At 38.1% G+C, this 13,756-nt stretch overlaps 2 protein-coding genes across 2 annotated transcripts in view; both read right to left on the reverse strand.

Moving 5' to 3' along the window:
- Nucleotides 1–2,215: 2,215 nt before the first annotated feature.
- Nucleotides 2,216–7,906, reverse strand: cdc50c (Cdc50 family member C). The gene is made up of 7 exons (XM_084724692.1): nt 7,308–7,906; nt 5,838–5,954; nt 4,975–5,082; nt 3,767–3,857; nt 3,057–3,203; nt 2,752–2,964; nt 2,216–2,543 (listed from the first exon to the last, which is right to left on the reverse strand). The coding sequence occupies exons 1-7, from the start codon at nt 7,503–7,505 to the stop codon at nt 2,356–2,358; spliced, it is 1,062 nt and encodes a 353-aa protein (XP_084580818.1). The 5' UTR covers nt 7,506–7,906; the 3' UTR covers nt 2,216–2,355.
- A 137-nt stretch (nt 7,907–8,043) lies between these two features.
- The window catches only part of cmss1 (cms1 ribosomal small subunit homolog), a 40,971-nt gene continuing 35,258 nt past the window's right edge, over nt 8,044–13,756 (reverse strand). The window contains exons 3-10 of the mRNA XM_084724691.1: nt 12,322–12,393; nt 12,101–12,236; nt 11,953–12,012; nt 11,765–11,867; nt 11,614–11,674; nt 11,428–11,515; nt 9,355–9,443; nt 8,044–8,381 (exon numbers count right to left, since the gene is read on the reverse strand). Coding sequence (XP_084580817.1) covers nt 8,298–8,381; nt 9,355–9,443; nt 11,428–11,515; nt 11,614–11,674; nt 11,765–11,867; nt 11,953–12,012; nt 12,101–12,236; nt 12,322–12,393 — 693 coding nt within the window. The 3' untranslated portion in view covers nt 8,044–8,297. The remainder of the gene's footprint in view (nt 8,382–9,354; nt 9,444–11,427; nt 11,516–11,613; nt 11,675–11,764; nt 11,868–11,952; nt 12,013–12,100; nt 12,237–12,321; nt 12,394–13,756) is intronic.

The raw sequence follows: 13,756 nt of genomic DNA on the forward strand, positions 1-13,756 counted from the left end.
CTGATGATAAAGTAAAGCTGTGAAAATATTCTAAATATAGCGTACACTTAAACTGGGTTCTTTTGGTGGCTTAAATGCATTTTGTATCTGAACCTGTCCACAGCAGTTCATTGCTTTGTTTCCTACACCTGTACACCTGCTGCTTCTCCGATCTGAGAGCATGCTGACTGCCGTCTACTGTAGCACACTGACAATGGATAAGAACTTAAAAAAAAAATCCAAACTATGCCTTTAACATGAAAAGGCCAACTGGGAGGAGTGATCCAGTGAACTTCCCAAAGAGAAAATACTTTTTGTCAGACCAAATGTCGCCTTTTTCTGTATTAAATCACAACAGAACCAACTTTCACAATTGTGCCAACAGTGCAAGTTCAGCCAAATAAACATTAAAACAGTCTTAATGTAGAAAACAAAATCAGTTTTTAAAGTCATAGTTAGTTGTCGATGTCCTAGCGAAAAGGTACAGAGAACAGAGGTGGATGGGTGAATCTGTTACAGCTGATCATTTCATAGAGTTTCCTGTGCGTTTGTCCTGAACCTCATAGATTTTATTTGTGCATCGTGGTGATTGTCTCGTGTTGAAATGGGTGTTTGATCTGTCCTAATGCATTCAAGTGTGACTTGTTCCTTCCTTGTATCTATGTGCATTGACATCTGTATGTGTGGTAAGCTGTTTCCACAGTTCAGTCCTGTGTGTTTAGTTTTTTTTTTTGGACTGGTTTATAGTTGTAGTAGGACGTGTTCAGTTGTCGTCTGTAGCACCAGTAGACTGCATTCCTCTCCTGTCCACCTGTGGTACTAATCTGACCAAACACTCTGTGACAGGAGTGCAGATGGAGAAAAACAAGCTGCTTTATAACATTACAGAATAGCAACCTCACCTGGGGGACGGTGTTATTCACACAGCTGTGCCACCAATCATGCTTTGATTATGCTCAATAACCAAGGCGATCAATGACCAGAGTTGTGGTGCTCCCTGCTCACAGAGGGATTGTGTTTATGTGGCTCTCACTGATTGTATATAAAGAAATAAAGAGTTTTAAAAGAAAATCTTTTATTACAATCTTCAGCTGTCATCAACACATTTTAGACAATAAGAGACAGTACAAATGATTAATGCCTGTTTGTGCCTGCACATACCTGCAGCTGACATTTACACATTTCACAGTTACACTACAGATAGTCTGAGTTTGAGAATAAAACATCTTTTCTTTGATCAACAGTGATCATTGTTTACATCTTCACTATTGTTTCACTATTATTCAGAAAATAATAAGATGTGAGATGTGCTGGTATTATTCAGGTACAGTAGTAGCATGTAGTAGTATTCTTGGGAGGAGTATACAGCACATTCAGAATATGCGTCCTTTACCGCAGTTTGTGTCACACAACCTCTTGCTTGATTACAGTCAGCTCTTTACAACTAGCCAGTTTGTGGATTACAAAAGAAATGTAATCTAATCTGAATACTTTTTGGATTACTTAAAAATCAAACATTGAAAATACATCACATTATAATAAAAAAAATGGACACAGCCACAAAAATGTGAGTTCCACAAATATTCCTTTTTTTTTATCTCAAAACATTTTGAGTGGAAATAAAATGCATAAATGCATGAATATGGGTTGTCATGAAAAAAAAAGTTTTATAATTTTAAAATTGCCAAAGATGCAATCAAAAAATATCAATCAACTAATTTTTGAGAAAGTAATTCTAATGTAATTACGCATTTTTTTTCCTAATGTAATCTGGTCTGATTATAGTTACCTATTTTTGTAATCTGATTATGTAATCCTGAGTACATGTAATCTGTTACAGCCGGCCCTGACACACTTATTAAAGTGTATCAGAGAGTTTCCACCTCGAATTTACTGAGGCTTAGAAATGTAGCTGTAACACTACAGAGACTCGATTTATGCATTGTTTGTATAATAATGTAATCTAATAATAATAATAATCATCATCTAATAAAATATTGTAATTATATGAATAAATATTAACAGTGCAAGGACCAGATGGTGTGTCTTAAACAATGTAAACGTTCGAGTAAAATCAACATGTAAAGGAAGCTTTCACTTGGGTCTTCAGAGCAAAATGTGTGTGAGAAAGTTATGCTCCAGATGCCAAACTTAAAAGGGATAGTTTGCATTAAAAAACAAAACCCGATCTTCAATGGGCATGATGGTGAGTAGCTAATGAGTTTAATTTTCATTTTTGTGTGAACTATCCCTTTAATTCTTCATTGCTGCAGTGGTGTTGTACCAAATAAACAATAACCTGACACCATTTTCCTTCACCTTTATTTGCTTGCATCGGTGTCCTTCTCACTTCATCCCGCAGCGCGTCTTTGCCCGTCACTCCTCCATGTTCTTCCCATCCTTCCCAAACTTCCACCAGACCACCGTGAGGATGACAGCTAGCAGCAGGATGAGGCTGCTCGTTACGAGGTAAGCGATGGGCAGGAAATGGTTCTGACCTCCGAACCAGGTCAGCGTGGTCAGCACCACTTCCTTTCTGCCTCGGAAGTACTGAGCTGGGAAGTCTGGAGGGGTTGAGGTCAAGGCTCAAAATAGGTGATCACACAGAGAGAGAGAGAGGCTCAATGGAAATGTAGTCTTGAAATAGTCTGTCCATATGTTTTAGTTGAACAGCAGATAAGACAAAGGAAACAAACACACACAATAGGATGAATGTAACCTGCTTTAACATATGCCAAAGTTCCCATGTGACACACAGCGGTGAAAGGATACTATACTGTATATCGATGCAGTACTTCCCTGCTGGCAGACCCTTAGTAAAGGGTTTCCTGGCTCGGTATAAAACCCCGTAGAGCTTCTTGAAGTTGGGGAAGGCTGCTTCTCTCATCCATACGATCAGGTCATCGTTGATGAAGCCGTTGTTGCTTGAGTCGTAGGGATCTAACTCGTACACAGGCCTCTGCCAGTACGGAGGCGGTGCTGTGCCTTTGTAGTAATCGCAAATTGGACACGGTGAGCGATATTCGAAACACAGCATTTAAACCTGATTACAGACTACTGTGTTTGATGGAAGTTACCTTCAAACTCTTGAGCAAGCGTCAGGTTGTCCATCTGTGGGTTGCGGAACTTGATATTTTTGTCCGTATACCAGGTGATGCCCTTCCTCAGCAGAGGGACCGAAACGCTACGATCACCGGAGCCATGGTAGGTCAGAGAAAAGGAGTCTGGGAAAATGTACAGTATGTGAGTTAAAGGGAAAGTTTGAATTATTTGAAGTGGGGTTATATGAGGTTCTTATTGATAGTCAGTGTATTACCTACAATGTACGCCAGCAGCGTTATTTTGAATTGACTTAAGTCACACAATGACACAAACAAATGACGAGATCGAGTCACTAAATCAGCGACTTCTGTGTTCTGTAGGTTAAAATGACTGGTTTTGTCACTGAAGTCCGGTTGGTTTGGATAAAGAGACATTTGACTAAAGTAACATAACATTATTTTTTTAAGTAAAGCAGTGAAAATATTCATTTTGTTAGGTGGCTTAAATATGTTCTGCTGCTGACCCTGTCCACAGCACTATATCACTGAGCTTCTTACACTGTTGCTCCTGCTGACCTCCAGCTACTCTAGCTAATACGCTGATACGCTGCCAATACGCTGACTATCAATATGTACCTCATCAAACCCCTCCTTAATAATCCGAACTATCGACTACAAAAGGCCTGTGAGAAGAAGGTCGAGGGAGGATGAGATGACTGAGGATGTGTGGTATGAGTGTTGCTCACCATTGAAGATACTGTTGGCCACAGCACCACAGGGGGCAATGGGAAGTCCATTCTGGTCTTTTGCGAACGGCTTGCAGTATGTACTGGGGTCCTGGGATCAGGAGAAAAGGTTAACGAAAAACTCAGTAATAGTATTTAACAATGTGAGTGTAAACAAGTGCTTTACTGAAGTACAATCGTATGGTACTTTCCTTGTGTATTTCTTTTATACTTGTGTATAATTTTAAACAACAATTTTACTTCTCTACGTGTCAAAGGAAAATGTACTTTTTCCTCTGCTTATTTTGCAGATTTATTACAGTATATAAAATTGATAATATTTGCTCCAACAACAGCAGTAAAATGCTGCTTACAGAGTAATTACTGCCTGACGTCAGACTAAATTTTCAATTCCGTTTCCACCTTCAGTCTGACATCTCCTCCACTCTCACTGACCTCTGTCGGGGGATTCACTTCATCCTCAACACTGATGCGTAGCCATGACAACATACTGGTTTTGCAGAGCGCTGTTCATGTCAAGGCATCAATCATATTTCATAGTAATTGGTGCCTGTAATCGATTGAGAACAGCCTTGATAGCAGCATCTATCCTCAGCTCACATCTTTACATTTGACAACAGCTTGACGACGGTGTAAGTCCCATCCCTGCTGCTGATTGGCTAACTGTTAGTCTCCCCTCCCCCCAGCACTTATTGTATCAATTTTTTTTGCAGCCTAGAAACTATTTTATGTCAGAAGAATCAGTAAACTCTGTGCAGCGGGCAGATTCAAAGGTCTGGATCCATGCAACAGTAATAAATCAGTCATAATTCAACAATTATTTAATTCAATAATGTAACACTGGAGGGCCATTCTGCTGCATAAATACCACTTTCATTTTTGATATATTTTAAGTGCACTTGTCTGTTACGTAAATATTTTTGCCTATTAAATCACCACTGGTTCAAAATCAAAATAATATGAAAAGTTACTTCTAGTAGCTTTAACTAGGACTTTAAATGTAGGACTTGTAAAAGAGTATTTGTACTTTTGGTAAGTAAGCAAAAACCCTGATTCTTTGTCCACCACTGCATGAAAAAGGTGAACTCAGCAGTGGACCATTTCAGTTTCAAGCAGGCTATCTGGGGATAAAAAGGGGTGTTTGTTGTAAATGCAGCACCCTAACAATGTTATTGTGATAAATTACTAACAATATATTGTGAAGCTACCTTCAGGTTTTTCTTCCTGCCAACCATCTGTCCGTCATCTCTGGAGTCCATGTATCTGCGGAGGTTCTGGTGGAAGTTTTTTAGACCATAGTAGAAAAACACATCTCCCTGGAACAGCAGCGCAGCACAAAACATCAACACACAGTTGCTGTGCAAACAGAAATTGCTTCACTGAATTCTGTAATTGACTGACTTCAAGCTTCAGATAAGAAATAAAAGCACTGGAAAAGGGGCTTGCTGGATATTGCGAGTGAAAGTTTTAGAATATAGCATATAGAAAAAATACTCTGAACTCAAAGTCCACTTACAAGATTTTTCAGAGCTTTCAACCATACGTGTGATTGAAAGTGTTAAGTTTTGTCACTCTGAGTTGTAAGGATGTAACAATAACAAAAACTCATGGTACAACAATACCTCAATAAAAAGCTGACAATGCGATATTTATCACCATTTAAAAAACAAACAAACAAACAGAAATATTCAACTTGATTAATAATTAAACATTAAGGTCAGCATTTTTATTAATTTACATTTACACTTACTTAACTTAAAGTGCTTCTGCTTTCCCTCTTTAGTAAAAATAAAAGTAGCCAACCATGACCTAAGTATGTGCAAAAAAAATGGCACAAATTGTTTTTTTTTGCAATAAATATTTGAATTATGTACATACAATTGCAAACCAAAAACAATGCAATGGTCAGTGGCAGTCTTTTTTTTCTAAATTACAATAAAAATAATAAAAATAATAAATGTAATATCACAGTAGATATTATCACAGTCCGGCACGGTGTCAAGACATTTTTTTTGTGATGCTCAGTATACTGCTACATCTCTACCATGATGTCAGACTTGGAGATCGTTACCTTGAATTCTTTCTCAATGTCAAGCACCACCGAGCAATTGCAGGGTTGAGCAGCGTTGCTCACGTTTTTGCGCTTTTCAAAACACATATTGCATGTCCCGGCCTCTGTGTAGTCCAGCTGAGAAGACAGGGGAGACTTCATTACAGACAAGAAGAATAAACTGTGAATAAACTGTTCCTGTTTACCAAACTCTAAACATAACCTTGGATCTTTCCTCTCTTTGTCACTCCCTGTTTTATTGCACACGAGGGCATTCTGTCTCTTCCTCTCTCTCTCTCTGTCACACACACACACACACACACACACACACACACACACACACACACACACACACACACACACACAGAGTGTATTTCACAGTGTTAGGGTGTAGTTAACTACATGTAGTTCAATTACTAGTTAAACTACAGTTTGCAGCAGTTGGGTGGCAGTTCAGCTACATTCAAATATCAGCAGCTCTTCAGTAGTTCAGTTGTACCTCCGTATAATAATAGGAATTTTCAGATTGTGTTAACTTCCCATGTAATTTTGTATTTTCCATTATTTTGTATTTTTTTAAATTTTGTTTTAATTCAGTTTAGTTTCAGTTAATTTTGAGAGATGATTTGCTCTTTTCAGTTTTGTTTTTATTGTTTAATAATATTTAGCTTTAGTTTAGTGTTTATTAATTTTTTATATATTTTTTTTAAATGTTTTAATTATAATATGTGGGGTTTTTGTCACAGGCAAGATTTAAGAAGATCAGAAGGTAGTTGACTCACAGTCATGAAAACATCCTAGTCTGAATTAACACAACGCCTCCTCATGGTTGTGTTGACAAATTTGACCAAATCGAGACTAAAGTTAAAGACGTTTCCTGGATGTTCTTATTATATTTAATTAGGTTCGTACATACAAAATATTTGTTAGTTTTCACTTTTTTTCAGTTGTAAGCAGCTGACCAACTTACAGTGTAGGACTCGTTGTTGCTTTCTGTTGTCAAATTATAACGTTGTGCTCGTCTTGCTCTCCTGCAGCCTGCCTGGGCTTCCTCAAGTCTTGAGGAGGAGGGACGAGGGGACAACTAGCTTCAACTATAGACTGTATATTAAATAGGATTTCAACCTATTTAATGATATTTTTGTATGCAGGATTGTTACACATTGCTCCATGGACCAAAATGTTTTTTTCATACCTAGTTTTAGTTTTCAGTTTAGTTTAATTTAACTGTAACAACCTTGGCTGTAGCTGAACTACTTTATGAAAGTAGTTTGTTTGACAAGGAAGTAATTCAGATGTAGTTTACTTTTATGGTTGTTTCTTTTTTAATTTTCATTACTCATAACTTGTAGTTTGGTAAACTACCGTTTTAAAGTAGTTTCCAACCAACACTGGCATTATACTACAATATTTGCACATTTATTTAAAAAAAAAAAACTACAAGTACTAAATAAACAAGTGCTATTTTCAGGAACGCACACAGACACTCACCTTTATTTCCTGTGTACTCTGCACTGTGAGCAGCAGCCACACTCCGAGGAACATGCATATCAAAGCCATAAAGTAAAAAAATGGCAGCACAGTGTTAGCTGTGAGCATGGGAGACCAGGCAGGTAGCCTCTGCTGTTTGAAAGCCGAGTTGTCCGGCCTCCGAGCCAGGGGCCCAGACTGGCCCTTCACTTTGCCCATCAGAGCGACCCTCGGTTAGGGACAGAAGAGGAACTCTGACAGACGGAAAGCTAAAGAGTGTCAGAGAAGGCGCTCCTCTTCCTGTTCTTTATTTCAGCGATATCTCTCTGCGCACACACACACATAACCACACTTGGCCAGAGATTTTCCCAGCAGGCTTTGCAGGGTGGGTGAGACCGTTGTGGCCTGTTACTTATTAACCACAATTCTTTACTCAACTACCTCTTTCTGTTCTCTGTTACTTCCACGGTTCTCAGTGATTATTTTGTTCTTCTTCACTGCTTCCTTCCTATGAGACAACACAGGTTTCTGTTTACTCACATCAAAATGACACAGAGGTGTATTTTATATCTTTATGCTAATGTTGCTGTGGGAGACATTCTGCTAGTTCTGTGCTCCCTTCATGCTGCTTTAAAATGCTTTATCAAAAGGATGTTATGATAAATGAGGCTTCCTAGTAGGCAAGTAAACTCATGACCTCACATTCGCGGTAGGAGGGACTTCCCAAGGTCAGACTAAACAAACAGAAGGATGCTGGTTTCATTCTGAGGCCGTTTATTCAATCCATCACACCGGGACATTGCATCGGACTACAAGAGCGAACAAACAACACCGCACATTTGACACAGCCTCTGAAAATAGCAAAAGCACAGCGCAGATTTCACACTGACACAAAGGGAAAACAAACAGGATGGGGCCCCTCCAGCGTGTTGTGAGGAACATCAGTATGTGGCTTCAAACATCAAGGCGTCGTGTGGTCTATCAGCACACAGCAACTTTTACAATGTGCAGTTAAAACAGTCCAATTTTCACTTTGTCTTCACTGCAACTGTTCAGGATACTGCTCTCCAGCAGCTTCATAAAGTCCAGTTTGATCTGAAATACACATGTAGATATGATAGAAAACACAGAAATGTAAACTTACTGGAAAAGAAATAAGATTTTAAGATTTTTTTATTTTTTAATAAAAATAACACATTTTTGATTGGAGGGGGACTTGAAATTATAATTATGCATATTTTGTTTGGTACAGTGGTTTGAAATCTAAACTTAGGAACAAACTGCAGGTGATGTAAAATATATATGTATATATAAGGTATACTTTTTAAATGAATCCCCCTGAGGTCAGTCATGTTGGTAACGGTGATTTCAGAAGAGTAGGACTGCTGCCAGTACAGCTCAGAGTAGAACAACAGAAGCTGGATCATATGTACAATATTATCAGTGGGCTTGGTACTTAATACTTGTGTTCTCAGATAACAGTGGTTCATATTCAGCAGAACTATATTACAAAACCAGTGTGTGTTCACGTAGTGAAGAATGTAGCCTTCTGCTACAGCTTTTAAATATAAGAGGGGCTTATAGAAGTCATTGTTGGATATTTTTATTTGTGTCTTTAATTGTGGTGGTGTGCTTTTGGACTTCAGGACAATATTGTTTATTTTTTTTTGTGCCTCTGTGATTTCTTTGTCATTTTACTACTGAGGACCATATTAGACATAAGTGTCTTTAGATTTTTTGTTTCTGTGTCTGACATTGCAAGAGTTCCCAAACTTTTAAATCTCAAGACCCCCACAACAGATACACATGAGACCACAGTAGGTTTGAAGATAATGAAGTCTTCATAGTCAATCAATGATCAAACTGTAATACCTATAAAGTATAATCAATCAACACAGCTTACGGTTCTTCCTCCTTTGATATTTCAACTTCCAAAAAATGTGCTAAAAGTTACAATATTCTACTTTTCCTTTTGCTAGGGACCCCCTCTCTACTAAAATACCTGATGAAATCATGCAGTGTGATCAGTCAAATTATCTTTTCAGCCCAGCAGGGGGCAGTAGCTCACCTCAGGAATGTCCACCATCCTTCGGAGCTTCTGGTCCCTCCAGTTCCAGTCAAGAACCAGATACCTCAACGCCCGCAAGTTCAAACCCTCTGGACAAAAAACAGAATAATAACAGGATGATTAGACCTCAAACACTTTAACATGGAAAGACCACATGGAATTTGCCTGAAAAAAGACAAAAGGAATTGATTTTCTCCACTGCCTTAGATTTTTGGGGGGTGAGCAGACAAACTCTTATTATGTTTTTCACTTCTGTGATTCTGAGTGATTCTCAACCCTTTTCTATCACTGACTAAAATGACGAGCCCTGACTAAGTGACCTACTCTTTGGATAGTTCATATAATATTCAAGTATAACAATAACAGTACAGAACAACCCATAAACTGTGCAATTACTACAGACTACATCTGAAAATTAGCTTGTACCTAACTCTGGTACAGCTGAGGAGCTTTGCACTGCCCCTGTCAAATAAACAAACAAAATAAATTAACCCAAATAGGGAACACAAAACCTGCAGGAAGTTCGGGGAAAACAAGCATTTCTGATGAATTCTGAATATATTATTTCCTGTAAATACTACAGAGGTAAGTTTTCCTGCTGTTTTATGAAGCATTTTATACAATTCTGTCTGTATTATGCATATTCTGTATATTTTAACTTTAAATATCATACATCCTCTGAGATTATGATTAACTTTATATCTCAAGTAACAGTTATCCTTTCCTGTCTACTCTTCACCTATCCTATCTAATAAAGGCAAGAAAAGCCCCAAAACAAAAGAAAATAGAGACGTAGTGCAATGAACAGCAGCAACAGCTTCTTTTTATTTTCCCTCTCGCACATCAAAAATGGAACTTCGGCAGCAATTCTGAGGAGACACAGAACCTCGAATACAGTGGGCTTTTCAATCACGAGGACTCATCATGATGGACGATGCCACTGTCCTTTGGCTCAACCCTGCCTCTTAAAATCAAGAGGGCCTGCTGACCCCCAGTGAAGCTTTGGCGACCCCATGTGGGGGTTGGGACCTCCAACTTGGGATGCAGTACTATATGGTTCCAGAGGTTGTTTGAAGTCAAAACTGCTCGACCTTGAAGACTGTAAATTAACTTCTGGAGAAACTTCATGAATCAGCCGACCATAATAACACAGCAGCACTGGCCAGCAACATTGTTTCTGATCCCAACCACGTCTTGTACAGTGAATTCAGGTTGTTACCATCAAACTGGAGGTACAGGGTTCCAAAATGTAATGAGGTTAGACTTAAGAACTCTTCTGTACAGTCAATCCGAAAACTAGGAGGAGCTTAATCCCGACTCAGCTGCTTGTCATCTTCTGTGATCGTGATGTTAAATGTATTCTTGTTTCTCGTCTTAATCTTTGTCATCAGTTCACCCCAAAATGAAAGATACATATTTTTCCTCCACCTCCCCTGTTGTGCTATTTAACCATCTGGATGGTTTTAGTGCGAGTTGCTCAGTTTTCCAGCTGTCAGCTGAAGCAACGTCTGCCTTCTCTCAAATATAACTGAACTAAATGGCACTTTGATTGTGGTGCCTCAAGTGTCAAAAAAATACATTTGAAAAACTGAACGCCAGTGTCTCTTTCCAGAAAACATGACCTGGTTACTCCAGATAAACCACAAACCTTGTGAACAGTTTCATATTGTTTCCAGTTGATTCTAAAAGAAAGTCAAACAAAAACGGCTCACAACAACATTTGTGGATTATTTTGAGTAACCAGGTTATGACATCTGGAAAGACACATTACAATTTTTAAATTTTAATTTTTGGCGCTTTCAGCACCACAAGTCAAGTACCATCTAGTTCCATTACACTGGGGAGAAGGCAGACATCACTATGACTGATATCTCCAAAACTCAGCAACTCTAACCAAAACAATCCAAATGGATAAATAGCAGTAAAAGTAAGAAAAATATGTATGTTTGATTTTGGGATGAACCGTCCCTTTAAATGCTGCGATGCAAAATGCAAAACAGGGAATTAAGTAAGTAAATACAGCATCATTGTCACTTTGTAATTAGACAGTAGGGACGCTGCGTCCTTGCCTACCTTTCTCAATAAGAGCGTTGATCCTGCCAGGTGTTCCTACTCCAATGTGAGTGACGCCCTTTTGCAGCAGCTTCACCTGCTCCTCTATCTGCACAGACAAAAGACAAAACAAAAGGAGAACTTTTGACAAAAACTAGTCATTGTGCACAAACCTTGTGCATCCTAATAAGCTGTCATCTCTTGTACCTTGATATGTTTTGCAAAAAGTTTTATTGCTTTGGCATCACCCTTGAAGGTTGTCAGCTGCCTGGGGAAAACAGAACAAACAGCACTCACGTAAATATAATTAAAAAGTAACACAGGAAACTCAGAAAAACGCCACTGATGTGTCACTTACTTGATGAGCTCAATGGTTCGGAGAGCAGAGCTACAGACGATGAGCAGAACCACAGAACTCTTCTCCTTGTGCTGCTTCTGAATCTTGGCCCATTTGGGACAAACTGGGAATAACAGGAAAAAGAGGAAATAAGAACGTGTTCAAAAGTAAACCGCAAATGGAATATCTTACGTTAGTACAGTACTAACCCTGTTTCAGATACGAAGAGAGGGTGTGCGTCAAGTCGTTACTGGACAGGAAGCAGGAGTCTGGAAGATGTGAGAGGGCAGACAGTGACCTTGGTGAGTCAACCGATCAGAAAATATCGACTGAACTTGTGAGTTAAAAGGGACTCACCCTGCAGTTTGAGCTCCTCCTGCTCGATCACAGAGCGCTTGTCTGAGAAGTACTGTGTGACCAGGTTCTGCAATTCTGCTGGACAGCCCGGTTTGGGCTCTGAAGAGGACAGGACATCTGTAATCGTCTTCTTCTTCTGGTAAACAAAATAAAGTCATGTAGGGTAAAATTCACATCGTTCAGCAGTGACTAATTGCAACAGCAGGTGTCGCTACACTCACCTTCCTCTTTTTTTTGAGTTTAGTTGACTTTTCATCCCCGGTCTCTTTCTTCTGAGGAATAATACACTCTGTCTATGAAAACAAAACATGCAGAACACACAGTTAAGGCAAAGTACTTTTATATAATATACACTGACCAGTGTTTTGAATAAATATCTAAAATTATGAACTCAATTGAATCCTGTATAATCATCGGGAGAAAATGTAGAGTCATCATATCAAAGTCCATCAAAATGATATGAACACATCAACAGAGCTACAGGCAGTAATGTTAATTTTTAGAATTTCATTTAATGTTAGATTTCTGTGTTTCTTTTGTTTTAGTCAAGATTTAGTCAGTGGAGTTCCAGTCTTACTTGGTTGATGTTTTATACTTTAAATCAATGTTTTAGTCATTATTTTAGCCAGTGTTTTAGCTATAATTTTCTCAGTTTCATGATACCGTAATGGATTTTGCTGAAGCATCTTTCTCCTGTCTGTAAAAAATTCCAGTGAGAAGATACACCTTGACCATGTCATCTAGTTATTATTGATGCATCATTATGGGTTATCAAACACTGATAATATTTATTATTTGACAAAACAGACTTTAATATATCACTGAGGTATTCTGCTAAATTCAAGTGTGATGCTTTACTCTGTTGAACTCTGCCTTAACAACGCAGTTTACAGATTTTTACTGCTGATTAACAAAATCAGATGAGTATTATCTTGGAAACATGTTAATTTAGTTTACATGGCACAAAAATTTATACAGAATTATATTAAATAATTGCCAGATAAGTTAGTGTCTGTTACATGTTAACGGAGTGGGACAAACTAATTGCTAACATACCCTGAATCTTCACAAAGCTTTGAGCTACACTAACATCACATTTCGTCCTAAAGGGGAATTAACATACATGTTATTTAATCAATCAACATGCATAACTGATATTTACCTTGGCAGCCACTGCAGGACGGTGTAATTTCAGGTGTTTTTTCAAAATTGCAAATTACAGATGAGGCACACAATTTTTAAGATTACTGTGATTTAACTTCTGTTATCCACACAAACAAAGCAAACTATCTGGTCTCGTCTTTGTCATAAGGAACAGAGATTACCTTATTTTTTTAAATCTTTTATTCAAATTGTGCATTTACAGATAATGTGTGAGCAGACAAACAAAAACGAACAAACAGAACGTTTATGAAGTTTTGTTGTCAATATCTTTTCTATAAATGTCATCACAATTAAGTCATGAAAAAAAAAGGATGTCAACGAATGCTTAGACTCAAAATTTTCTTTGACAAAATGAACACTGCTATAAATTATCAATATTGTTTCCTGGAAATAGAAATGTTTGCTATTTCTGCTTGGAAATGACTTTAAGTTTTAATCACCTATTTTTATTAAAGACAAACAGAATCTGACTTTAAAAAGAAATAATTTTTT

This window comes from Lutjanus erythropterus, chromosome 8, assembly GCF_056507025.1.
Source record: "Lutjanus erythropterus isolate fLutEry1 chromosome 8, fLutEry1.hap2, whole genome shotgun sequence".
In the NCBI taxonomy this organism is placed as follows: Eukaryota; Metazoa; Chordata; class Actinopteri; order Lutjaniformes; family Lutjanidae; genus Lutjanus; species Lutjanus erythropterus.